The sequence below is a fragment of the Sorex fumeus genome, unplaced genomic scaffold (genome assembly GCF_029834395.1).
Source record: "Sorex fumeus unplaced genomic scaffold, SorFum_2.1 ptg000063l, whole genome shotgun sequence".
Lineage (NCBI taxonomy): Eukaryota > Metazoa > Chordata > Mammalia > Eulipotyphla > Soricidae > Sorex > Sorex fumeus.
In genome coordinates, this window is record NW_026606120.1 from 61,396,343 (window position 1) to 61,423,184 (window position 26,842).

The window sequence follows — 26,842 nt, forward strand, 5'->3', positions numbered from 1 at the left end:
GGTGCCTCTAATTCCTCAAATAGAGAGCACTGGAGGAACAGTTTTAAGGAATAGAGAGATTAGCTCAATATTCAATGTGCTGCATTTGAGGTATCTCATTTATGGATCTTCTGGACAAAATGTCCAGCTTTACTCTTGGTTATATGGTACTGGAGCTCAAGAGAGGTTTGCAGACCGTAACTGAAGACCACCATGATCCCTGAAGCCGTGGGAATGGCTTCACCCAGGGGGAGTGAAAAGAGAAAAGGCCTAGGTAAGGATCCTGGAGGTCTCAACGTATCTTACAGGGATTTGTCTTGAGTTCCTTTTGCCTTAGGAATATATAATTAGGAAGGTGGGTTTGCTTTGTCGTGACAGCAACTGTTCTGATCTTTTTTAAACCTTATCCCATTTCCATTTTTTCCTAATCTCAGTTGTTTAATCCAGGGCATGTCACCTAATCTCTTAGGGCCTCGCTTTCCTCATCTTTAAAATGGAAACAGATTTTCTAACTTATAGGCTTTCTCTGGGCTGGAACGATAGCACAGTGGGTAGGGTGTTTGCCTTGCATGTGGTCAACCTGGGTTCTATTCCTCCTTCCCTCTCAGAGACCCCAGAAAGCTACTGAGAGTATCCTGCCCGCATGGCAGAGGCTGCCAAGTTCCCCATGGCCTATTTGATATACCAAAAACAGTAACAACAAGTCTCACAATAGAGACCTTACTGGTGCCTGCTCGAGCAAATCGATGAACAATGGGAGGACAGTGCTACAGTGCCATAGGTTTCCTCTGAGTATAAAAAGAGTATGTACAAAAGTACACAGAATAATTACTGGCCTTCAATATTTGCTCAATAAACATAATTAATCATTGTCATCATTAGCCTGGGCCATGGAGGTAGACTATGCTCCTTCAGAGTTTTCTGACTCCAAGGGATGGAGTTAGAAAGAGATGAGTTCTAATCTTGTTTGACCTTAATTTCTCTGGGCCTCAGAGCTTCTTTCTCTTCTGTTAAGTGGGAAAGATCCCAAGGAGCTCATAGTTTGGTAGATGAAAAGCCCTGGCCAGCCAGAGGCAATTACTGAGGGTTCATTTCCTTCCCTGGCTCTCCCAGAGCCCCAAGTGTTGGAAGTCTTTGTTGTTGTCTGATTCCAAGTTGTTTCCCCTCCAAGCCCTCCTTCGGGGCTTCCTACAGCAGATCACAGGGACTCACCCTGCAGGCCCAGGAGCAGAGTGGTGGTTAAAGAGATGCAAGTTCTTCTCTAATGATCCTCTTCTCCAAAGTGACTCTCCCCTCTCTTCACTGGGTCTCCAACAGACCTGAGGAGGAAGCTGGGGGCCTGGGGCTGGATGGAGGAGTCAGCAGTGTCCTTCCTATACCATCTGCTGTCTGAGTTTGTTGCAGCAGCTGAATCTCTGACTTGTCACTGGATTGGCTCCTTTTACCCACCAAAGGCCCAGGCCTTCCCGGGTCTGGTTCTCATTGGTCTTTCCAGCCTCACCTTCTGCCTTGCTGTGCATGGCCCACCCCTCTGCCTGCCTTCCCCCTCCATCACATGCCTGCTGCCTAGCACAGGCAGCTTCCTGGGTGAGGAATGGAACCCCTCTTTTTAAAAAAAGTACTGAATCACAGTGAGATACACAGTTACAAAGTTGTTCGTGATTGAGTTTCAGTCATACAATGTATGACTGAGTACCTATCCCTTTACCAGTGTACATTTCCCACCACCAGTGTCCCCAGTATTCTTCCCATCACCCCACCCCCCAGCCTGCCTCTTTGGCAGACACCTCTCTCTCTCTCTCTCTCTCTCTCTCTCTCTCTCTCTCTCCCCCACCCTCTCTCTCTCTCCTTTTATGCATTGTGGTTTTCAATATAGGTACCGAAATGAAATCCCTCTTTTCTTGGTCCACTGGGGAATGCAATGCATATGTCATTAGCCCCTGAGATGGAACCCATGAATTCTGTTGGGCAAGCATCTCTGCCCTCCCGGGTACAGTTATCCAGCGTCCCTCCTTGTGCCCTCCCTCAACTCCCTGAATGAACCTGGAATGAACCTGCATCATGATGCCATTGGACAGTTCTGTGCTTGTGGTCAGAGCAAGTTTCCATCTCATCATTTGTATAATGCTTTGCACCATGGGGACCTTACCTTCAGTGCTGGTGGAATCATGAAACAATTTGATCTGTAGTTGGACAGGTGGGCAGGCAGACAGATGGACATTGGAGCATGTTGAGACAAAGGCTATAATTTTACTGAATATCACAGCTTTTCTATTTTATTTTTTCTTTCATTTTTGGACTACATGCAGCAATGTCTAGGGGGTAAGTCCTGGCTCTGAACTCAAGGGCTCCTGGCAGGCTTAGCAAAGATTTTTTTTTTATTCACAAAGATTACATTCAATGCAAGGTGCTGCCTACCTAGTACAAACCCGCTGTGGAAGGAAATAGAGGGTACAGCGAGAGGAAATGGCCTGAAATGCTCCCCACCCCCCAGATGACTGCTTTTAAATCCATCACCGATAACTCAGTGAACAGTATCATCTTTATATATTCCGGATCCTCTCTGGTTCCTCTGAGGGTTCTTTCTGGCAGCCCTTCAGACCTCAGCAGCACTGGAGAAGGAAGTGTGGCCAGCTCCTTGTAGGAAATCCTCTTTGCTGCCAAGATGCATTGGGTTTCCACCATGTGGGAGTCCCTGGCCCACGAGACTCTCCAGGGGCAAATAAATCACACTAGATTCTCACAGCACTCTGGGAAAATTCCTTTCAGCTGGCCCGAGAGCCACGTTGAATGAGAAGAGCATGTTTAGGAGGGCAGCCCTGCCCATCCGATACGGGGATCCTCAGGTCTCCATTAGCCCAGACTTGGCCTGCTGCCCCATGAGTCATTGTTAGCACGAGCCACACTAGAGGCCCAGGGTCTCAGACTGGACCAGCTGTGCCCTCAGAGCAGAGCAGGTGAGCTGAATGCATGTCCCCCGGGTCAGTCTTGGGGGCAGGGTGAGTGCCAGGAATTGTGCTAGGAAAGGTACCACTCAGCCCAGCCACATCCCCAGAATGTCTTTCTGAGCTGATGGGCATAGCACGGGCTGGGAGGAGGGGTTGGGGAGACTGTATGGAGCAGGGCCCAGGGAGAGAGAAGCACCAGGAGCAGGGAGAGAGCTATAGGGCAGCTGCCTGGGGGGCCCTTATCCCCCAGAAGAGCTCTTGGGGTGCAAGGAAGGAAGGCAGGGTTCAGAGTACAGTGCTGTGGGAGTGCATGGCTGGTCTCTTGGCCTGAGGCTTCTAAGAATCAGGCAGTGAGAGAGGCTGGGGTAGCAGCACCCTCCAATTGCCCATTTGGGAAACTTGGGCTGGAGGATATTTGAGCTGTTTTGCAGTAGACTCTTCATTCAGGTCCTCTTCAGTTGCTTCTTGCTCACTTATGCTCCCACCTTCACCTATCCCTGATTCTAGCCCCGCCCCCCCCAAAGTAACAACTAATAGAAATGGGCTCCCTCCGAGATCACCTAAGAAGACTGGCTACTGGGTGCCTGCCTCAAGCCAGCCTAGCAGGGCCTGGCACTCAGAGCCTATTCCTGTAGCTCCCTGGGAGCTGGCCTAATGCAAATCTCTTTCTTTCTCTCTCTCTCTGCAGTCCCACCCTCTGTACCTGTGCAATGCCAGTGATGACGACAATCTGGAGCCGGGATTTATCAGTATTGTGAAGCTAGAGAGCCCGAAGCGAGCCCCTCGCCCCTGCCTGTCACTGGCCAGCAAGGTAAATGACTGCATGTGCCCTCAAATGCTCAGGCCCAGCTCTGGGCCGTACTCTCCTGCACTTTTCTTTTCTTTTCTTTTCTTTTTTTTTTTTTGGTTCGCACCCGGCGATGCACAGGGCTTACTCCTGGCTTTGCACTCAGGAACTACTCCTGGCGGTGCTCAGGGGACCATATGGGATGTTGGGAATTGAACCTGGGTCAGCCAGACAAATACCCTACCTGCTGTGCTCATTCCAGCCCCTCGTGCACTTTTCTTGAGGCATGAGGTACTTGGCTCTGTCAGGTGCTCTGGTTCCATGTGTATCCCAGAAAGGTAGGAAGGCTGGCTGCTATCTCTTCCCAATGCAGCCGGGTAAACACTGGCTGTCTTGTAGGGCAAAGATCCCACTCCGTCTCCTTCCCCTCCACCTGGAAGTTCCCAGGCTTCCCCCAACAGCATCAGAGCAAAGAGCTGTGAAGTTGAGGGGTGTCCATCTCACAGAAACATGCACTGAGCCGAAGAGAAGCTGTCTTACAATCTTTACTTCAGAGAAGAGTAATTATTCCCTTCCCCCTTCCCGACTTCACATTCTTCCTCTGAGATTACAAATGGAGAACCCCTTTCCCCACCTCTGCATTGCTGACAGCAGCTGCGGGCTCCCCCACCAGGCTGCCTCCTCGCAGGGCCTGTGCAAACCCGACCCTGTTTGCCCATAAGTGGCTGTTCTCAAGTGTGCTCCCCATGAACCCGGTGGGACACGAGACAGATTCCTTGCATTGTCCCTTTGCTTTTCACAACAGCAGAGAAAGCCCAGCCTTATTGTTCTCAGTTTGACATGTGAATCAAGTGAGGATCAGAAAACTTAAGTAACTTGCCAGGGAGACCCAGCTAGGAAGGGGTGGGGCTGAGATTTGAACCAAGGCCAGTTCAGTTCTCAAACCTGGGTTTTTAATCTCTCTGCTCTGGTGTTCCCCATCTTGGTGGGGGAACCAAATACATGTGAAGAGCTTCTCCTAGTGACATTACCCAGAATGTCGTTATAATGTGTGTATGTGTGTGTGTGTGTGTGTGTGTGTGTGTGCGTGCGCATGTGTGTGTGCGCGTGTGTGTATGTGTGTTGGGGGGGATGCGGGATACAATGGGCACTTGGGGGAGAGACCCTACTCCCTGGGTGTTGAAAGAGAGTGTGACCACCCTAACCTCATTCCTGCTTGCTGCTCAGCCCCAGAGGATTTCCTGTTCCTCCCAAGGGCTCAGGGAGAAGTACCACAGAGCCTCATGGAAGCAGCCTGGCTTCTTTTTATTTTTATTTTTTAAGTTTTATTTATTTATTTAGATTTTTGGGGTCATACCCAGAGATGCTCAGGTATTACTCCTGGCTCAGTACTCAGGAATTATTCCTGGTGGTGCTCAGGGGACCATATGGGATGCTGGGAATTGAACTCGGGTCGGCCATGTGCAAGGCAAATGTCCTACTCATTGTGCTATTGCTCCAGCTCCTTCTTTTTATTTTTTTGTTAATTTTTTTTTCTTGGATTCGGGGCCACATCTGGTGGTGCTCAGGCCTTCTTCTTGGCTCTGTACTCAGGGATCACTCCTAGTGGCCTTTTCCTTCGTTGTTGCTGCCACCAGCATCACCAAGCTGCCTCTAATCAGAGCGAGTAAATTTGTTTCTTTACTTGCAGCTCTATAACTCTATAACCATCTTGTGTCAGGCCAGGCCCTTTTTGCCTTATGCCTGAACTAATGGCCGTGGATTTCTGGCCGGTAGAAGGAGCTGGCTAGGACGTGAGCAGCCAGGTACCAAGCCCTGCCTCTCACCATGGAGACCATTTCCTGGTCACCAGGAAGCTAGAGTGGAGATCCCGCCTATCATTGCTTATCAGCCATGGGACCCTGAACAAATTACTCAGTTTCTCTGAGGCTTGATTTCTCAACTCAGAGGTGGGACTGATAACCGCTCCAGAGTGGTAAATAAAACATGAAAAGAGTAATAGCTGATGTAATAACTCACACGGAAGAAGCATTTCCTCTGTGCCAGGCATTTGTACATGACTTTCCATGGGTAAACTCATAGTCCTCAGAGCAGCCTTATGAAGTAAGACATACTATCCATTTACAGAAAGGAAAACTCAGGCACAGAGCACTTAGTGGCTTGCCCACAATCTCACAGCTAATAGTAGGTAGCAGATTCCAAATATAAACCGAGACAGTCTGGGCAGAATCGATCTCAATAAAGGTTCTAGCCCTACTTCCTCCTACTCTTCCTCTAAGCCCTGATGTACCTCCACCTTCTCTGCTGAGTCTTTCTTGACCAGCTCAGACCAGTAAGCTCGCCAGTAAGCTGACACACCTTTAGGGTCTCTGCCCATGTTTCCCATCCCAGGTCTCATGGAGGTGCTAAGGATACTTCTTATTCTCACCCCACTCTCAACCTCAGTCTGCTTTTGTGTTATTAAAAATTTGTACCAGATGGTGTGTGTGTGTGTGTGTGTGTGTGTGTGTGTGTGTGTGTGTGTTTGTGGGGGACTGAAGGGAAGAACTTTCTGTGGTTAAATAAAGTTTGGAAACTACTGGTCTAGTTCATTCATTTTTACTCAGGAATGTTGTTATCAGCATTATTATAATTGTCTGCATATGTCTTGTCTCCGAAGTCCCCTTATGAGCCATTCAGGATGGCTTGGCTTGGTGCTCCAGCACAGTAGGTGCTCTGTCAATCTTTGATGAATAGGAGATAGAGAAAGACTGTCACTGTGGTTTGGAGAGGAAACTCGAAGGTCCAGAGCAGAGAGAGCAGCCGTCAGAGGCAGGACTCTGCTGCTCACTCACTGCTCTCTCTAAAATGACTCTGGTTGCTGGAGGCTGTGGGCAGTCTTGCTTGCTGCCCCTGCGAGGCTGGCTGACTCCCTACAAGCTGCCACAGAGGGCTCTAGTACCTTCAGAAAGCCCTGCCTGGCATTCCTGTTTGAGCACCAGTCCAAACTCTGCCTTCCTGATTCCACTCTGCCGAAGGGCTTTTCCTTTTTGCAACTTAAAAATAAGAATTTTAGTTTCATGTTGTGCTTCATGTTGGGGGTGGGGTTGCTGAGGGGATTAGAGTGGAGAGAGTGAAAGGCCAGGGTAAAGGGCAAAGGATAGGTGCCTGACCAATCCTGTTTCTCCCAGGTAGTCTCTGCCATAGCTCTCCTGCCCAGTATCTCAATGATGCCGCAGCTGACTTCCACTTTCTCTTCTGTTTCCAACGTCTTGGAATTAAGAAGCAAAGAAATGTACTAATTAAGCTCCTGCTCACACTCCAGCCCCAGGTTCTAGTAACCCAGCCTCAGTTATAGTCACATGTTTATCATCCATCAGGATCAGAAGTCCTGTCTTGCCGGGTACATCTGGCACCTGTGCAGGGCATCCACTAGTGATTCCCAGGCCTTCCATGCCCTCCTCCACACTCCAATCCTCCTAGCTGTTTCCCCAGCTTTGAGCTGAGTCCCCGTCAGGCCATTCAGCTCATTGCTTTCTCACAGGGGGGTTCCCTCCAGAATTTGACTGGGATGCTCAGTTTGGATTCTGTAAATCACTTTCTCCTTTGGGGCACGTGGGTTATGGGTAGGAGTGACCGTGTGCCTGGCTATTCATCCGTGGCACTGCTCTGACTCCCCATCTACCCCAAGAAAGCTCCTGAGTATGCTGTCTGCCAGGCCAGGCTACTCCAACTGGATCGTTCCATTTGGCTCTCCTTAGAGAGGCAGGAATCGCTGATGAGGGAAGGACCAGTCTGTGTGCAGACTGAAATTGGATGGATGTTATTGGACATTTTCTCCAAATAGGGCTGCTTTTTCTCTCTGGCTCCTGGGATATAGCTGGACTGGAGGGAGGGTGGATGGTTCTTGAGGATTGCATTGGACCCCAAATCTTGCATTTTGATTCCTAGAACTCTGGACACAGACACCCAATTGCCTCAAAGTCCTGTTTGTTTCCCTGTTAGCCAACTCTCCGGGCTCTTTGATCACTTTTACAACTTTCTAATTATGGGCTGTAATGGGCTGGGGTGTTTGAACGTCATGGTAATTACTTTCCACTGTTCCTACCCCAATCCTTCAAAGAGACAAGGGTGGGGAAGTCAGAAAATCTCCCAGAAGGAAGTCTGTGCCTCTCCTGATGTTCCTCCAAGCTGGATTGGGTGGGTCCAAGCTCACAAGGAGGCCCAGCAACTGAGCTACAGAGGGTCCCAGTTCTGTGACCTCTCCCTGGCACCTATACCGAGTCAGCACACTCACCTTTCCAGCCTCTCCTCTCCCCCATGGCACTTCACCCCCTCTACCCCCCCCCACCCCCCACCCCCCCCCACCCCCCACCCCGCCTGGGGGAACTCTGAAGACCACTTTAGTGAAGACAGGGAACACTCTGGAGGACTGCCTTTTGCCCAGGGCCCCCCAGTGACCCTGGACTTGCTGGGAGTGAGCAGGCTGGGACCTCTCCCTTTCATCACCATTTCCACTCAGGAGCCCTGGGAATTTCCAGCCGAAGCCAGGCGAGGGCCTTAGCCTGGCCTAGGTGCAGGGAAGGCCCAGCCCACTGCCTAAGGAGAGAGGGAGGAGGGAAGTTACCCTCCTGACCAAACAGACGCCCCACTAGAGTCTCTGGCACCCTCCCCAGGCTCCCCTGCCTGCATTGGTTCCAAGGGGGCCCCTTGCCCCCTGCTGCCACCTGGGGAGTTGGGAGCAGTGAGCGGGTGCAAGGAGCCGCTCCCCCGGCCTGCCTGGCAGGAGACCTGCCCCAACAGGCTTTCCCCGGGAAGGGAAGCAGAGATCAAAGCGCTGGGAGTGTGAGTAAGCCCAGAGCTGGCTCCTCTTCCTGCCCACTGCGGGCAGAGGATTAACTCCTTCAGCGCCTGCAGGAGCTTGAGCAGCCCAGGCATGGGTCCCAGGCAGCTGCCTGGACTCTGAGACCCTTGGCCTTGCTGGGCTGGGAGCTTGACTGTAAGGCAGGAGGTCAGACTCTTGCTCTCGTTCTCACAGTTCTCATACCGGGCCCTCAGCACACCTAGACTCCTGGGCTGTGTTCTCTGGCGGACTCTGCTGAGGCTAGCGAACTCTGTGCATATGTGCACAGGTCTGTGGGAACTGCCCCCTGGCCTTCCTGTCCAGGCTCTAGTGCACCCCTCAGGAGGGAAGAGGGGTAGATCCCTAGGCAGAACCCTTAAGATCCCTTCAGCCCTTGAATTGGCCTGTGGAGAGCTGACAGACTAGAGTGTAACTGGGAGTGAGCCCCACAGGACAGGCTGAGCTTGGGGTCTGCCATGGGCCTCTGGGTGACAGCTAAGACTCTAGCCCTTGGAACCTTGCCTGAGCATGGCATTAGCCAGGACTGGAGCCCAGGAAGCTCAGCTCTGCTTCTTTTCTTAGTTGTGAGGGGTGTGGGCAAAGGGGGTCTCCCCAGAAACGTCAGGGGTCCCGGGAGCCAACCGGGCAGGTTTAGGTCTAGGGCTGGAGGATGCCAGGCTATTCAGGCACCGCAGTGTTGAGGGCCACCAGCCATGTGGTTCCGAGGTAGGAACCTGGGTCCCAGTTAGGTTTATGACCATAGAGCTACCTCCCGGGAACTCCCATTTCCTCCTGTACTGCAAACTGGTCACTCTGCTTGTGCTCCTTGGGTGTGTGGGTTTCTGTATTGGGGGTGGGGGGAACGGGGTTGTCAGTCACTCCAGTTCTCTGTTCTCTTCTGTGTTGGGGGTTCCCCCTGAAGTGCTTGAAGCCACTCCCAACAGGGCTTGGCGACCATGTGGTGCCAGGGATTGAACCCAGGCTCGGGGCACACAGCATACGAACAGCCCTCTGTTCTCTTTACGTGGTAGTGAAGGCAAATGGGGGAGAACCTAAGGAAGGAACTTGGTGTAATTTTTCCTTAGTCTTAGAGCCTAGTCCATCCACACTGTATCTAGTAGCCCCCTCCATCCCCCTTTTTTTTTTCAGTAATTTGCTCCAGGCAGCTGGTTTACAGTACTGTTAATGGTAGGGTTTTTGTGCATAAACATCTCAGCACCACACTCTTTTTTTTTGGGGGGGGTCATACCTGGCAATGCACAGGAGTTACTCCTGGCTCTGCACTCAGGAATTACCCCTGGTGGTGCTCAGGGGACCATATGGGATGCTGGGAATCGAACCCGGGTTGGCCGTGTGCAAGGCAAATGCCCTACCCACTGTGCTATTGCTCCAGCCCTCAGTGCCACACTCTTTACCAGAGTGTCCTCTTCCATCCACCACTGTCCCAGTGTCCCCCCACCACCTCCTATTCCCTCTCCCCATATCCTCCCCCCAGGCTTTCCTAATGAAGATTAGTTCTGTTGCTCGTGGGCATTTTGTTATTTCCCTTATATCCTACATAGAGTGATCACCTGTGTCGGCCCCTCTTCCTCTAGCCTCTCTCATGTGACGCTCTCCAGATCCATCCATGTCACGGCAAATTGCATGATTTTATCTTTTCACATAAAGCTGTTTTTGTCTTGCATTGTGTGACTGTGCCATAGTTTCTTGATCCAGCCATCTGTTCTTGGACACTTGGAATAAGCCCTCTCTTATGGTTCCTTCTGTTACAAAGGAGTAAACATGGTTCTTTGAAGGTAGAGGGGCCTGGCTGAGCTCTGCATCCCTCTCAGTCCTGCATTGTGTGCGCCTGGGTGCAGCACAGGGAAATCTAGGAAGGGGCAAGGCCCAGTGTGTGGCTCTGCCCTCCAGTGCCCCCAACCCCCCTCTGCTGTGTCTCTTCAGGCCCGGATGGCAGGGGAGCGAGGCGCCAGCGCTGTCCTCTTTGACATCACTGAGGACCGAGCTGCTGCTGAGCAGGTACTTGAAGATATTGGGGTGTCAGAGGAGGGATATGATGGCGGTGGTCCCCTCACTGGGGGAGGGAGAGGGTCAGGATACAACCACCCCTGGGCCTTTGCCCTCTTGCAGCTGCAGCAGCCCCTAGGACTGACTTGGCCTGTGGTGCTGATCTGGGGGAAAGACGCTGAGAAGCTGATGGAGTTTGTATACAAGAACCGAAAGGCCCACGTGAGGATTGAGCTGAAGGAGCCCCCGACATGGGTAAGCACAGAGTTCTCTGCCCTGCTCCGGCACCTGTTAGTCCCGGTTTTGCCCTGTGACAACTGGCTCCTGAAGCAGAAAGACCTCCGAACCCGCCCTTATCCAGCATCATACCCTTCAGCAGCGTTCCACCCACCTCCCACCTGTGGCTGGACCCTCATTCCACTGCTCTGCTCACCAGGTAGTTGCCACCTTGCAGAAGGGACCCCTCTCCCTTCTCCTAGGCATGGGGATTTCCGTGAGTGTCTCTCACAGCAGACATCTGGACACCCTTTCCTCTGAGTACACATGGACACAGAGGTCTCACCTCGGCCCACCTGCAGGTTTCTCCCTCCTCCTTTGCTGGCCCTGGAGGACTCAAGGGGGCCTCCAGTTTTTCTCCTGAGCTGTGGTGTCTTCTCCCACATGGGCCCAGGAATAACTGTCTACCTTTGGCATTCTCTAGCCCGATTATGATGTATGGATCCTCCTGACTGTGGTGGGCACCATCTTCGTGGTCGTCTTGGCTTCAGTGCTGCGCATCCGGTGCCGGCCCCGCCAGAGCAGACCGGTGAGAAGAGTGGTGTGTGTGTGTGTGTGTGTGTGTGTGTGTGTGTGTGTGTGTGTGTAAGAGAAATATGAGCCGGGGCCTTTCGCTTTAGGTCCATGAAAATCATTTACACCCAAACAACCCAGTCTTGGACTGATTTCCAGTGGCCTCATTCTGGAGGCTGCTTGCTCATTCTTTCATTCAGCAGAATGAACTGTTAGTTCCCAGCACTGTTCAGTTATTGACTAGAGCACTAAGGAGCAAAGGAAGGAGTAGACCTTTCTTTCTTTTTTTTTTTCTTTTTGGGTCACACCCGGCGATGCTCAGGGGTTACTCCTGGCTCATGCACTCAGGAATCACTCCTGGCGGTGCTCGGGGGACCATATGGGATGCTGGGAATCGAACCTGTATCGGCCATCTTGGCTGTGTGCAAGGCAAACGCCCTACCCGCTGTGCTATCACTCCAGCCCTGGAGTAGACCTTTTATTAGGAGCTTTTATTCTAGTGAGAAATGACCAAAAATAAAATTCAGGTGATATTATGTGCAGAGGCATGAAGTAGAAGAGAGGAGAGAGGCTGCAAGAAGGACAGAGTTCGTCTTTTATTTATTTATGGTATGGGGGGAGCCCACAGCAGCAGTGCTCAGGGATCACTCCTGGCAGTGCTTGGGGGACCACATGGGATGCTGAGGATTGAACCCTGGTTGACCACATGAAAGGCAAGTGTCCTACCTGCTGTACTGTCTCTCCAACCTCAAGGGTTAGATTTTTTTAATTGGGAGTGGGGTGGGGTGGTGGGGTGGGGACAAACCCAGAAGTGCTCTGGCTACACACTCAGGAATCACTCTAGCAGACTTGGGGGAGGACATGGGATGCTGGAGATTAAACCTGGGTCAGCCGTGTGCAGGGCAAGCACCCAACCTGCTATCTCTGTGGCGCAGAGTTAGCTTTTTAAACACAAGGCCAGGGCCCATCTCACTGAGATGACATTACAGGAATGACCCACTAATGAGTAGGTATGTATACATACATTTGGGGGAGAAAGTGGCCACGGTGGAGAGAAAAGGAAGGAGAAAGAGCTTGTGGCACAAGTGTGCCTCATTGGTCCAAGGAACAGCTAGAAGGCAGTGCAGTGGAACACAGTGAACCCAAGTGCTAGGTGATAGGGCCAGAGTCCACGGGCCAGGCTCAGCCAGTGTGGGCTTTACTTTGGGTGAAACAGCAGTGCTTGAGGGTTTTAAGCCATCATGCTATGACAGTGGGAGTTATGACTGTCTGGTGTTGTGGGTTTTTTTTCTTTAAGGGGGGCCTACACACAGCAATGCTCAAAGGTTACTCTGGCTCTGTATTCAGGAATCACTCCTGGCAGTACTCAGGGGACCAAATGGGATACCAGGTATGGAACCCAGGTTGTCTGCATGCAAGGCAAATGCCTTACCTGCTGTATCATTGCTCTGGTCCCCAGTGTGATTTATGGTGGTGTTTTTGTTTTGTTTTGATTTTGGGGTCACACCTGACAATGCTTAAGGGTTATTCCTGACTCTACACTCAGGAATTACTCCTGGTGGTGCTCGGGGGACCATATAGGATGCCCGGGATTGAACCCAGGTCAGCTGTGTGGAAGGCAAATGCCCAAATACCAAGGCAAATACCTGTTGTACTATTACTCCAGCCCCATGAGTTATGTTTTAACATGAACACTCTTGCTTCTGCTGTGACACCAGATTATAAGGCTGGGAACAGAGAACCCAGCTCAGAGGCTAGAACAGGAATAAATCCAGTGACAGTGATGGCAGTGTGGATTAGGCAGGCAGCAGCGAAAGTGGGGAGAACTCATTAGATTCCTGCCATTTTGAAGCCATTAGTTAACTAATGGTTAATTAATGGTGATTATGGAGCAAAAGAGAGATGAGTTAATTATTGCTCCAAGGTTTTCCAACTAAGTAATTGACAGAATAGAATAGACCTAGGCCAGAGCTGTGGTGGAGCCCATACTTCACATGTATGAGGCCATGGACTCGAGTCCTAGCACTGCAAAAAGGGAAAGGAGTGGAATTTCCCTTTATGGAGATGGGGAGACAGGAAAGACTCGAGCAAAGAGGCGTGTGTGGTCGGGAGTGGTTAATGGGATTAAGAGTTCAGTTTGGGGCACATTAAATTTGCTGTGCTTATTAAGCAGACAGTTGGACTTGAAAAAGTTCCTCTCTGGGCCCGGGAGATGGTGCACAGGGCTGGAGTATATGTTTTACCTGCAAGAGCCTCAGGTTTGGATCCCCAGCAGTCCAGGGTCCCCCAAGCACTGCCGGGTGTAACCTCCAAGCACCAAGCTGGAGGTAGACCCCAAGAACCTCCTGGCATGTTCTCCAAACCAAAAGATGACATCAAATTCTCTTATGGGTTATCAAGAGAAGAAAAGCTTCCTGGTGAGAGTTGGAAGCAGCACAGCCCTTGGCGTGCTGAGCAGAGCAAGAGTGAGCCCTGGGAGACAAAACTTCAGGGCAATCCTGAAGTTGGCCAGGTGACAGGGAAGGGGACTGGAGTCCAAGAACGAGGAAGAGGAGCCCTTCTTCATTCGAGCCCTACCTCTCTTCCCAGGATCCCCTTCAGCAGCAAACAGCCTGGGCCATTAGCCAGCTGGCCACCAGGAGGTACCAGGCCAGCTGCAGGAGGGCCCGGGCCGAGTGGCCAGACTCAGGCAGCAGCTGCAGCTCCGCCCCAATGTGTGCCATCTGTCTGGAGGAGTTCTCCGAGGGCCAGGTAAGGCAGGGTACCATGGGCGGGCTGGAAGGAAGGCCAGAGGGCGGCGTGGGAGAGGGAGGTTGGCGTGGTTGCCCTGACCGCCTCTCGGCACAGTGGAACCCGCATGAGCAGGGGTGGGCCAGCCCTGAGGTTGCTTATCTGCTCTTCCAGGGAAGGAGAACTGCTGTTTGCGGGTTTGTGTGCTGGGCTCTTCAGTTGGTATTTTAGAGGCGTTATCTGATTTTTAGCTTGATGCCAGTAAGGAGTGGGAGGTTAGATTTTTATCTTCATTTTATAGCAGAAAACTGTAAAGAGGTTTGCCCAAGATTATGGAGCCAAGTGGCAAAACTCATGACCACCCGATACCAGGGCCCATACCTTTTTTCAGATAGAGATACCTGAAGAACTTTGGCACATTCCTTCTGGATAGCAAAATGAAGAGGCCAGAGAGAGCGGGGTGGCCTGGTTCTTGGCCTGTCCTGTAGCTGCTGTTACCCTTGTTCTCTCCAGGAGCTCCGGGTCATTTCCTGCCTCCATGAGTTTCATCGGGCCTGTGTGGACCCCTGGCTGCAGCAACAACGGACTTGCCCCCTCTGCATGTTCAACATCGTAGGTAGGAGGTGGGCCAGGGGTTCCCCTGTGCAGGGAGAGGGGAGCATGTGGTTTTCCTGTCATAAAGGATTTTTCCTTGAAGCTGAGGAGAGAACAGAATTGTCTCACTAGTTTTTTTCAGCTGTGCATGCTCAAGGAACTCCTCTGAGGAAGAAGACTAGTTAAGGGCACCATCATCATCATATTATTATTATTGTTTTGGTTTGGGGGTCATAAATGGCTAAGCTCAGGGCTTAGTCCTGACAGCCTTGGGGGACCTTATGGGATGAAACCTAGATCAGATATGTGTAAGGCAAACACCCTGCCACTGTACTATCTCTCCTTCCCCAGGAGACACTTGTATTATTTCCAAAATCAGTTGTATTTTTATGACCCCTTTGTTGATTCTAAAGCTGGGTATTTTGTGTATTTTTAATCCCAATTTTCTGGTGCTATATCGTATTCTAACAAAACCAGGACTTTGCCATCTTGAGGGGAAAAAAGCTTCTCTTCCCCCCCTCCCCCTCTCTCTCTGTGTCTGTGTCTCTCTGTCTGTCTCTGTCTCTCTCTGTGTCTCTCTGCCTCTGTCTCTCTGTCTCTGTCTCTGTCTTCTCCCTTCCCTCTCTCCTCCTCCCCCCGAATCAGCTATAATGGCTGACGGGGTGAGGAGTGATTGACCTGGAGCTGACTCCCAAGGGAGCCAGAACCACCCAGACAGTCTCTCTTGGCTGTCCTGGGAGCACCCTCTGTGTGCCTTCAGAACCCAACACTTGTGCTCTTTTTCCTTTCTTCCAGAGGGAGATTCGTTTTCCCAGTCCCTGGGTCCTCCCCGCTCTTACCAGGAACCAGGCCGGAGACTCCACCTCATTCGCCAACATCCTGGCCATGCCCACTACCACCTTCCTGCTGCCTACTTGCTAGGCCCTTCCCGGAGTGCAGCGCCGCGGCCCCCGAGACCCAGGCCCTTCCCGCCCTCGCAGGACCCAGGCGCAGCCCCTCGGCACCACCAGCCCTCCAGAGCGGCACATTTGCGGGCCGCCAGCAGCGAGCAGCAGCGCCTGGCAGTGGTGCCACATGCCTACGCACAGGACTGGGGACTGGGCCGCCGCCTCCGGTGTCCCTCTGGGCACGCTGCCCCCTGCCCAGTGCCCTCGCACCGGACCCGGCCTCACGACAGCAGTGGCTCAGGAGAAAGCTACTGCACAGAGCGCAGCGGCTACTTGGCAGATGGGCCCGCCAGTGACTCTAGTTCTGGGCCCTGCCATGGCTCCTCCAGCGACTCAGTGGTCAACTGCACGGACATCAGCCTGCAGGGCGTCCATGGCAGCAGTTCCACCTTCCGCAGCTCCCTCAGCAGTGACTTTGACCCCTTGGTGTACTGCAGTCCCACAGGGGAGACCCCGAGGGAGGAGGCCCGGCCCTGTGTGACCACCCGGCCGCGTTCCCTGGACTCCCTGGTGCCCATGGGGGAAGCCCCGCTTTCCAGTCACATCCACTACCACCGCCACCGTCACCACCACTACAAAAAGCGCTTCCAGTGGCACGGCAGGAAGCCCGGCCCAGAAACTGGGGCCCCCCAGCTCAGGTCGGCTGTTTCACGGACACAGCCCCGGTCAGAGCCACTGGCTTTGGGGCATCTGCACAGCCCACTGCAGCCCAGGGCCCTCCCGGAGCCCGTCCCCGCCCCCGCCCCCGCCCCCACCAACCCTGCCAACCCCCATCCTGGCAGCCCCTTCCACGTGCAGAAACCCAGCGCCCCCATCAGACACCCACATCGGAAGCGCCGGGGGGCCTCTTCATCCACAGAGCCTGTCCTCTCCTCTCGTTCCCCCCAAGACTTGACTGCACACGCGCCTTGCCAGATTTTCCCGCATTATGGCCGGGGCCTGGCATACCCTTGGTCCCCAGAGGCCCACCCGCTGATCTTCAGACCTCCGGGCCTGGACAGGAGACTGCTGCCTGAGCCCCCAGACCCCTGTTACTCAAGTTCACATCCAGTGTGGCTGTGTCTGACTCCACGCCAGAATCTGGGGCCACCCCAGTCTGGGGAGGGGCCTTCTGAGTGGAGTTGTGGTGCTTCTGAGGGCGGACCATGCCCTTACCCACACTGCCCGGTGCAGCCAGCCCAGCCTGGTGAGACATTTTTTGGGGGGGAGGGAGCAGTCAGGGGCTAAAAGTGACTATTGTAGATAGGTGGAGTCAGCCAAGAGGCGTTGCTGGGAACTGAGACGGGCCCCCCCAGGGCTGACACTCCAAATCTGGAACAGTCAGCAGAGCCCCATATTGTGACTACGGTGGTCTGCTTACAGGGGTTTCTCCCTCCATTCCAGGTCATAGGGTGGTCTGGGCAGAGGGGTTTCCTCATGTGGTTGAAACAGCAGAAAGCATTTGGGGGAAGGTCTCCCAAGTGGTTTGGAGTAGCAGCTCACATGAGTGTGTTCCAGTGTTTTAATGGTTGAGGACAGGGAGATGGTGCAAAGAGCTGAAGCACATGCTTTGCATGCTGGAGCCCCAGATTCAGTCCCTGGCGCCACATGTCCCCTCCCACCCCAAGCATCACAGAGAGTGACCTCAGCACTGGGCCAAAATTAGACCCCACCAACCCAGTAGTGCTGGGTGGTGTGGTCCAAGATACCCCCACCCCCTAAAAAAACCTGATGATTGGTTCAGGTATATCAAGGTATCCAGTTCCCTATTGGCATTACATTACAAAGAAGGTCAAGAAGTGTTTCTTGTCCTTGAGGAGAGTGTAGTGGAATAATTACTGACAACCACAATTCTCATCCATATAGGAAAGCTATGTAGGTGATAGACGGAGGTCATGGTTTCTTGGTAGCCCCACGGGTCTTATGTCTTAGAATCCTATTGGCACAACTAGCATGCTCCTGTCATTTATTCATTTGCTCATTTCTTCCCTCCTTTTTCCTTTGTGTGTTATTTGCTTGTTCACCCTATGCTAGGTTCCAGGCCAGGTTCTGAGGCTATGGGACTTGTCAACTTGGGAAATCAGTCTGTTGGATATAGGCGTGCAAACAGTTATAACACATAGTTGGGGGAAGGTCTCCCAAGTGGCTCCAGGAGGGTTGAGCAATTCTCAACCAACTGGGTGGAAGGCTGAATGGGAAAGCCTGAGGCTATGGTGGTGCTCAGGCTTTATGGTGTTGAGGACCACCAGGGTCACACCTGGCAACGCTCCGAAGACTATACTGTGTTGGGGATTGGACTATCTCTCCGGCCCAGTGTACAAACTAATTTTGGTAGAGTCATGGAATGTTAGCTTGGATCATGTGCTTGATGATCCCTTTGGACCTGATCTTGTACACTTTTAGTGCTGCCACTGACAGTCTGATCTTCTCTCTTTCTAACAAAGGTAGCTTTAATGTTTTCCTTTCCCAGATTCTTAGGTCCAATCAGTGCCAGGTTCTACTAACTGTATCTCAGATAATTTTCATCACATTCTTCCCCAGAACTGATTTCCCTTGCCCATGTATTAAGTGTTGCCCAAGGACTGAGGCATGGAGCCATAGAAATGGTTCCAAGGACTGGAATGCATGCACATCCAGTTCTCCTCTGAGCTCTGCTGGTTGCCCATCCAGTGCTGCTAAGTCCTAGTAGATTATCTTTCCTATGCCAGAGCACTAAGTCATCTGACCCAGTGATTTTTTTTTAAAGCTAAAACTTTCTAGCTCTACCTTTCCCTCTCCTAGATCCTTGGAGGCTGGTCACTATAGTAGTTTATGTCCTGCAGAATCATGAAGCAGTTACCCCGCTCACCTGTTTTCCACGCTGCTGCCAGGGTCTTTTTCCTCCAATAAACTGGCCAGAAATCTTCAAATTTCTATTTTACCTACAATAAAGAAAAATCCAACCCGGTTTAGCCTTCAAAGCACTAGCATCTGAGAGCCTTCATCTAACATATGTCTCCCCAATCTTCTTTTCTACTTTCCTCTTTCTTCACATATTTGGCCAAACTGAGTAAGAACTTTTTGAAGATAGAGCCACTCAGAATGATACCTTCCTGGTCCCATAAACCTAATTCTCGCCCTTTTATGCATGACCAGATCATTTTTCCTCCACTTTCAGGAGAAAAATGAAAGGAATCAGCCCTTCCTGATTGTTTTATTTGGCTGTGATCTTTCCCACTTCTTTCATTATAATTGTTTGCACACACTCCTTTTCTATAAGGTTGTCAGATTTCTGCTTATTTTTTTACGGACCTCCCCAGCAATGCTGCCAACCCCCTAGGCCCATGCTGGCAGTGCAGGGTGGAAGGCAGTGCAGTGCCAGGAATGGAACTCAGGGCCTTGCCATACAAAGCACATGATCCACCCTTCGAACTCTCTCCCCAGCCCCCTCTGCTGATTCTTCATGGTCTTCTATTTGGCACATTAGGTAACAGCAACATTCAGGAGTGCTCAATAAATATTCATGGACTGAGTGCATGAATATAAGTATTGGTAACACACCGGTTGCTATTTATGTTTCTCTTTCTCTAGATTTGTTCCCCCTTGTTTCCCACCTGGGGACCCTCTCAGCTTTCAGTCTAATTACCCCTCTGGACACCTGGAAGCAGCAAGTAGCCTTTGCTTGTTCAGTGACCTCTTTCCTCCCCTCTTTCTAAATGCAGGCTCAGAGGAGGAGCTGGAGGAGCTGTGCGAACAGGCTGTGTGAAATGGCCAGGCTTAGCTCCAACCAAGACTGCTCTGGACAACTTGGGACCCGACCTGTCATAGAATCCTGCTCCTGAGCGAAGGAAGGACCTCAGAAGACCCACCCCTCTTTTTGTTGTACTGCTGGAGCCACCAAAAGAGGAACAGTGTTGGTGGGCTCTGAGGGTGACAAGTCTGTGCCCAGCCAGCACCCCGCTATGTGGGCTGGCTCCCACGAAGGCTGTTTTCTTAGAGCGGGAAGCTCGGTATGGGTGGAGAGGTGTTACAAAGGTGCTGCTCCTTCCCCCAGTCCCAGGCCGAGGGTCACAGCAGCAAAGGGTCCAGCTGAGTGACCCTTTCTCACCTCCTTCTTCGGGTGTATACTGATGTTAGCCCCTCCCCTGCAAGGCTGCTGAATCATTTTCCTTCATTGCAAAAGGATCCAGAGCATAGGTGAGCCCTGATCCCTGAGCCTTAACAAAGGGGGCCTCTGCAGCTTTTCCAAGCAGTGCCTGCCTGGTGCATAAGGGGGGATGTTTTTCCCTTCCGGTCCTTAGTTCTCAGACTATTCTATTGTCAGAGGAGAGACTGTAGAAAGCCAGGGTACAGGATATTGTCCCTGAAATCTGTTTTCTTCAAACTCCTTTGTCACCTCAGGAGTCCTATTTTTTGAGGGCTGGGGTGGGGAGAGTAATGGAGGAATAACTCTCCCTGGGAGATCTCCTGAATAAAAATTATAAATAGACCAGATGGAGATGCAGAGGAAGTCTGGACTGGGCAGTTGGTACCAAGTGGGCAAGGACCAAGGGGCCTCCTTAGGGTAACATTAACCCCAGGGCAGCCTGACCATTGTTGGCCCCTCAGGCACTATCCCATTTGGAATGTGGATGTGTGGGAGCAAAGTGGACATAGAACCCTACCTGAGAATCAGCCCTCAGTCAGTGGGGAACTAGCACCTAGGCACCCACATGTGGGTATTTATATCTGAACCAGACAGAAAGATGCTTGAATCAGGCACTATGTTGAATAATGTATTTATTTGCTAATATATTTATCCTTGAATTCAGTCTGGTCTTGTGGTTTTTGTTGTGTCATGATTATCACTCAGAAGGAATAAGAACTTCATCTTCTTTGTGAACAGCAATCGTTTTGTTGTTGCTTTTTGAATTTTTCTCAAGCAGGTCCAGTAACGTCTCCATCGTGAGACTTTGTTGTTACTGTGTTTGGCATATCGAATACGTCACCGGTAGCTTGCCAGGCTTTGCCACACGGGCAAGATACTCTCGGTAGCTTGCCGGGCTCTCCAAGAGGGGCGGAGGAATCAAACTCGGGTTGGCCTGGTCTGCCGCATGCAAAGCAAATGCCCTACCCGCTATGCTATGGCTCCAAAGCCTGGCAAACTACCTGTAACGTATTAGATATGCCAAACACAGTAACAACAAGTCTCAGAATGTTACTGGGTCCACTTGAGCAAATCAATGAACAACAGGAGGACAGTGACAGTGACAGAATCACCGTGAGACTAATAGTTACAAAGGGTTTCAATTCACGATTGGGTTTCAATCATACAGTGAACAGAAATAATTTGAGCTCAGAGGCTAGGTTCTGATTTATGAAACGAGAGTGGGGGTCTGGTCTCTCAGCACTTAAAGACCTGTTTTAGTAAGAGGAAGGGAGCGCAATGAAGGAATTCCCATGGCGGTATCTGTGCGGGACTCCCACTGAAGATGCTTTAATGCTCTCATTGTGACCTTGGGTGAACACTTCTCTGTTTCTCCACCCCTGAAATGGGCCTACTCCAGAACTCAGTGGGTTCCCAAAGCACGTTGTACAGTGGGAAGTAGTCAATATTAAAGCACGGTTCATGTAAACATACCCTGGGAAAGGGGAGACACTGTGAAATTTCAGAAGGGAGACTGGCCTGGGATGATTGCACTGCAGGCCCTGAAAAGTCCATCCCCAAACTCCCACTCAGGAAGTACAAATGGCGGCACGGCCACCGGGGGCCACTCTCCCCTCACAAAGCACATTCCTCCTTTTTTTAGCTTCCCAGGGAGTGGTTTGGTAAGGGTGGAGGTTGTCTGATGCCAGCTTGAAACCAGAGAGCAAGCTTTGCTATAGGGCTATAGGGCGAAATGGGGGGGGGAAAAAAATTAATCCCCTCCAGCTGTTGTGAAATAAAGGCCGTGTGCCTAAATGCGAGAAGCCACGCAAAGCCTCCACGAGCCCTGGAAAGAGAAGCCGTCCCAAAGCATTTCGCAGCATTAAGCCCCGCCCCATGCCAGCGCTCCGGGGGGCGGCGCGGGCAGCTGCCAGCCAACATCAAACGGCGCGCGCCGCCGGGCCCGGGCCCGCCCAGGCCCCGCCCCGGCCCCGCCCCTATGCCCCACCCCCAGGCCAACGGCCGCCGCCGCCCCTCCCGCCCGCCCAGGTGACGCGCCGCCGGGAGCCCCGCCTCCAGGCGGGAGAAACCATCTCCAGGAGCGGGGGGGGGCGGGGCGGGGCGTGCGGGCGCCGGCGCCGGAAGCGGAAGGCGCGGCGCCGGAAGTGTTGGGATTGTGGGTACTCCACTGTTTACTTCCGGCGGTGCCAAGTCTTGTGTGCCGGGGGCGATGGCCCTGGAGACGGTGCCAAAGGATCTGCGGCATCTGCGCGCTTGTCTGCTGTGTTCGCTGGTTAAGGTATCCGTCAGGGCTCCGATGGAGGAAAAGAGGGTGGTGGAACGTGGCTGGGAGGCGGCGAGGGGCCGTGCAGGGCCCGGGGGAGAAGCTGGCGCGTCCGCCGCGGTTCGCGTCTCCAGGCACGCGGGCCGGGCTTGCGTCTGACGCTTCCCAGAGCCTGGAGCCAGGGGGTCCCGGGAGGCAGAGGGGATGCTGTTGAGGGAGTCGTGGGAGAGGCCGCTCTCTCACCGAGGAGACGAGAGAGAGGAGTATGGTAAATGCTGCTGGGAACGGGAGATGCGGAGGAGGGCAGAACTTACTGACAGTGGGGTCGCGGGGATGGCGTGTGGGGTAGGGTGGCTGGGTGAGACAGACGGAGCATAATCGAACCTTTCTCTTTGGTGAGGTGGAGCGGTGGAGGGCAAACCGCTTTCTTTGGCCCTAATGTTCCTCTACGCTACCCCTTCCCTCGCTCTCCAGACTATTGACCAGTTTGAATACGACGGCTGTGACAATTGTGATGCATACCTGCAGATGAAGGGTAACAGAGAGATGGTGTATGACTGCACCAGCTCTTCCTTTGACGGGTAAGCCTCTCTAGATTTTGGTTGACATTCCCCCCCACCCGGCCAAGTAAAGGGGTGGGCTTTAAAGATAAGACCGTGCGCCCAGTTGGTCTCAGAGTCAGTTTGAGACGCACATTTGGTCTCTGTTGCACAGTACAGTTGTCACTGAGCATAGGGTGGCTTCTGAGCACTTGCTTTATGGCTGAACCGCAAACTGAGATATGCTTAGTTGTAAGTACAGGCACTGATTTCAAAGACTTAGCACAAGAGAAAAGAAAAGTTTGGTTTGGTTTGGTCTTTTGATTGGTTATATGCCCAAAGCTAGTGAAATGCTTTGCCTGTATTGGGTTAAGTGAAGTATGTTGCTTAAGTTCACCTTTTTTTTTTTTTTTTGGTGGTGGGGGGGTCACACTCGGCGATACACAGGGGTTACTCCTGTGGTTACTAATGTGGTAATCAGGAATTACCCTGGTGGTGCTCAGGGGACCATATGGGATGCTGGGAATCGAACTCTGGTCGGCAGCATGCAAGGCAAAAATGCCCTACCCGCTTTGCTATTGCTCCAGCACCCAAGTTCACTTTTATTTTGGCTGCTGGAGAAACCTGGAAGTGGTTCTGTGGCTCAGGAAGCCCCTGGTGTTATCCATGCAAGGAGGCTGTTGTGACTACCCCATGGTCATACAATCTTCCAACACCTGTTCTTTCATCAGTGTACATTTCCTGCCACCAGTGTCCCTAGTTTCCTCCTGCCACCCCCTTTCCCAGCCTACCTCTATCGCTCTATGGTAGGCACTTTTCTCTCTCTTCCTCTCCTTCTCCCTAACCTTTTCCCTCTCCCCTTTTCTCTACCTCTCCTCCTTCCCTTTAGACATTATGGTTTGCAATACAGGTACTAAAGGTTATCCCTTTAACTACTTTCAGCACTCAGTTTTTGGGGAGTGTTTATTCTGAATACCACAGCCTGCCAAGGGACCTGGAGTGTGGTAGATTCTTATTTATTTTGGGTTTTTTTGGGGGGACGTGGGGGGGGCATACTCAGTGGTGGTGAGGACTTACTTCTGGCTCTGCACTAGGGAATCACTCATGGGCTTAGGGGACCATATTGGCACACCAGGATTGAACTCAGTAAGCCACGTGCCCCAGGTGTTAGAAACTTAATAAATGTTTGTTGAAATCATGAAGATCCTTTTTGAAAATGAAGGGAAGCTTAGATGTAGTAAATGTTAGTTTATTGCTGACAAAACTTGTGATATCTCTAAGAGGCTTTTTAAGAAAAGTATTCTGGGCCACAACAGTAGTACAGCAGGTAAAGCACATGCCTTGCACACAGCTGACTGGGGTTCAATCCCTGGCACTACATATCGTCCCCAAGCCTTGCCAGGCGTGATCCCTGAGTAAAAGTCAGGAGTAAATCCTGAACACCGCCAGATATGGCCCCAAAACAAAAAAGTATTCTCTTAGCAAGATGGTTCAATGGAGAAATAAGAGGAATTTAAGTGACTACATCTTAATCTTGGGCTCAAGGCTAATTCTACCTAAAGTTTCTTTAAGTAGACTGACACCATTCCTTTCTTAAAAATTTTCCCTTAGGAAAGAACAAATGGTTAAAAATTATGTTCTCAGGTCGGTGACATAGCAGGTAGAGCTTTTGCCTTGCATTTGTCTGATCTGGGTCCAATCCACAGCGTCCCATATGGTCCCCTGAGCTCTTCCAGGAGTGATTTCTGAGCACCACCAGGTGTAACCCCAACAGAACAAAAAAATTATGTTCTCATGGAACCTTTACTTCCTGCACAGACATGTGCACTGATAACTTCAGTTTTCATTCATTAACCCTGTGCATTAGTGATAGTATTAGTGTTTCAGGCATACAGTATCACTGCACCATACCCACCACTGGAGTGCCAGCATCCCTACAGGTAGGAGAGGCCTAGACTGACTGTTTCTTATCCCATCTTAGAATCATTGCAATGATGAGTCCAGAGGACAGCTGGGTCTCCAAGTGGCAGCGAGTCAGTAAGTATATCTCCTTATTCTCACTAGACATCGTCCCTTGGATCTGGTGGGAGGAATCTTAAGGCAGTGTGAGGGTGAGAAAGATCAGTTATAGGAAAGATAAGGAAAATCTCTTGTCCTCTGTCATTAATACTTGTCACCCAACGAAGTGCCCCCGTGGAATTATAGCATCTCTTTCATTTTTAACAAAAATCTCCATTTGATGTTTTGGGTTTTTTTGTTTTTGTTTACTTTTCAGGGCCACTCCCAGTGATGCTCAGGGATCACTGCTGGCACTGCAAAGGACCATATGCTGTGCCAGAGATCAAACTGGGGTCACAAACACCTTACTCCATGTACTATCTCTCGAGTCCCTGAACTTTAGTCTTAACTCTTTCTCACTGTAGTCTCTTCTCTTCTCTCAGGTAACTTTAAGCCAGGTGTTTATGCTGTATCAGTCACTGGTCGCCTGCCCCAAGGTAATAATAATATTTTTTATAGTAAACTCTGTGGAAGCGCTTCACGTGAATTAAGTCTAATCTGCCTGGGGAAACGAGGCACAGAGAAGTTAAATAAATTACTGAAAGTTACCTAGCTAAAAAAAAAATTAAAAAGAAAAAAAAAGTTACCCAGCTAGTAATGGAGAGCTATAAAGTGTTCCCTACACTCTGCCTTTGAAATACTTGCTTTGATTATAATTTATGTCATTAAATCATTTTTGAGTACTTACCTGAATTCTCAAGTATAAACTAATGAAATCTGCAGAGCAGTATAGAAACTGCCATTTGATAGGTCCCTAGCCCCTGAAAGTGGAGGCTGAGGGCCCGTTATTATCCTTCAGAGGCTTTCCTTACAGAGCTGTTTCTTTTCCTGCTGCAGGAATCGTGCGGGAGCTGAAGAGTCGAGGAGTCGCCTACAAATCCAGAGACACGGCTATAAAGACCTAGTGGAGTCGTGGTCACCGTCCTTCTTGCCCCAACTTTCTTGCCTCTTATTTTCTGTTGTGGAACTAAATGGGCAGAACTGCAGATTCTCCACACTTTCCAGTTCTGAAGCTCTGCAAACTGTCTAGAGAGTGGCATGATATGCCCTCCAGGCTGGTGTGGCCCTGGGCCATTTTACCACCTCTGAACTGCTGTTGGGGTGGGTGGGGTTTGGGTCCAGGTTGGAGCTTGAATTGAGTTCAGAGTTTGAATTGAGTTCCTGCGGAGTTTGGATTCAGTCCAGTTCTTGCATAGGATGCTGGTTTTCCTACCCATTCCCAGAGCTGCCTTTGGGCAGGATCATGGGTCAAATGTCAATAAATATGAACCTCTGGAAAGTTCTTAAAACAGATGTGTTGCCTCCTGTAAAAATTCTTTGAGGGTGGCCAGGGGAATCCCGACGGCTCTCCTCCTCGCCACCCATGTTCAGGGTGGGCCCGAGCTGCTCCCGCAGCCACGGTGGCCCAGGCCGCAGGGCAGATGGTGGAGGAGATGAGGACCAAGCCAGTTGATTGATCAGTTGCCATTTATTCCATTCTCGCCATGCGCCTCCCCCAGTCTCTTTCAGCCTCCTATTCTGGTCTCACACTACTCCTCATTCCCGTCTCCTCCTGTCTCTCCCACTCATCACTCACGCTCCATCTCACAGCTTGGGCTCTCCACGTGCCTGCTCCTGTATTCTTCTTCTACATTCTTCTCTCTCTGTCCCCCTTGCTAGCCTCTCCGCGGTCTGCCAACCTGCTCTTCTCTCCAGCTCTCTTTTCTCTCCAACCCTCAGCACTCTGGGCTGACACTGCACCCAGTCAGGTAGCAAAATCAACTTAAGAAAGCCCTTTCTGGGGGGCTTTGTGGGCCGTCCCCCACGCCCCACCGAGGTCGCCAGCTGCCCCCCACGAGCGGCTCTCCGGCACGGCCACGGCCCCGGAGGCACAAGGACTTAGCACAGAGAACCAGCCGCTTGGAGCAGAAAAGCAAATGGACTTGTGTTAAACCGCGCCACCAAGCCAGCCCGGAGGGGAAAGGGCGTTGACCGGCCCGCCCGCTCCTCTCTGGAAAGAAAGATGGTGGCCGCACGGGAGCCTTGTGGAAAGCAGGTTTGAGCCGGGGCTGGCGGGAGCGGCAGGGACCTCATGGGAAGGGGGGCTTTGTGGGCCGTCCCCCACACCCCACCGAGGTCGCCAGCTGCCCCCCACGAGCGGCTCTCCGGCACGGCCACGACTCCAGGGCACAGAAACCAATCTCTTAACTAGCTAACTTTTAATAGAAATTCTTCCAGGGTCAATAAGTAAAATAGCAGAAATTCAAAACCATCATTTTATTCTTAAACCAAGTT

The 26,842-nt window shown here is 51.5% G+C and overlaps 2 protein-coding genes across 2 annotated transcripts in view; both read left to right on the plus strand.

Moving 5' to 3' along the window:
- Positions 1–20,313, plus strand: part of RNF43 (ring finger protein 43) — a 71,093-nt gene extending 50,780 nt beyond the window's left edge. Inside the window, exons 2-9 of the mRNA XM_056127753.1 lie at positions 3,616–3,738; positions 10,481–10,555; positions 10,667–10,798; positions 11,244–11,348; positions 13,922–14,083; positions 14,576–14,678; positions 15,452–16,789; positions 19,284–20,313. Coding sequence (XP_055983728.1) covers positions 3,616–3,738; positions 10,481–10,555; positions 10,667–10,798; positions 11,244–11,348; positions 13,922–14,083; positions 14,576–14,678; positions 15,452–16,789; positions 19,284–19,327 — 2,082 coding nt within the window. The 3' untranslated portion in view covers positions 19,328–20,313. The remainder of the gene's footprint in view (positions 1–3,615; positions 3,739–10,480; positions 10,556–10,666; positions 10,799–11,243; positions 11,349–13,921; positions 14,084–14,575; positions 14,679–15,451; positions 16,790–19,283) is intronic.
- The window catches only part of SUPT4H1 (SPT4 homolog, DSIF elongation factor subunit), a 133,531-nt gene extending 107,670 nt beyond the window's left edge, over positions 1–25,861 (plus strand). Inside the window, exons 2-6 of the mRNA XM_056127758.1 lie at positions 21,911–21,986; positions 22,446–22,552; positions 24,492–24,547; positions 24,952–25,005; positions 25,406–25,861. Of these exons, the coding sequence (XP_055983733.1) occupies positions 21,918–21,986; positions 22,446–22,552; positions 24,492–24,547; positions 24,952–25,005; positions 25,406–25,473 (354 nt within the window). The 5' untranslated portion in view covers positions 21,911–21,917 and the 3' untranslated portion in view covers positions 25,474–25,861. The remainder of the gene's footprint in view (positions 1–21,910; positions 21,987–22,445; positions 22,553–24,491; positions 24,548–24,951; positions 25,006–25,405) is intronic.
- Positions 25,862–26,842: the final 981 nt, after the last annotated feature.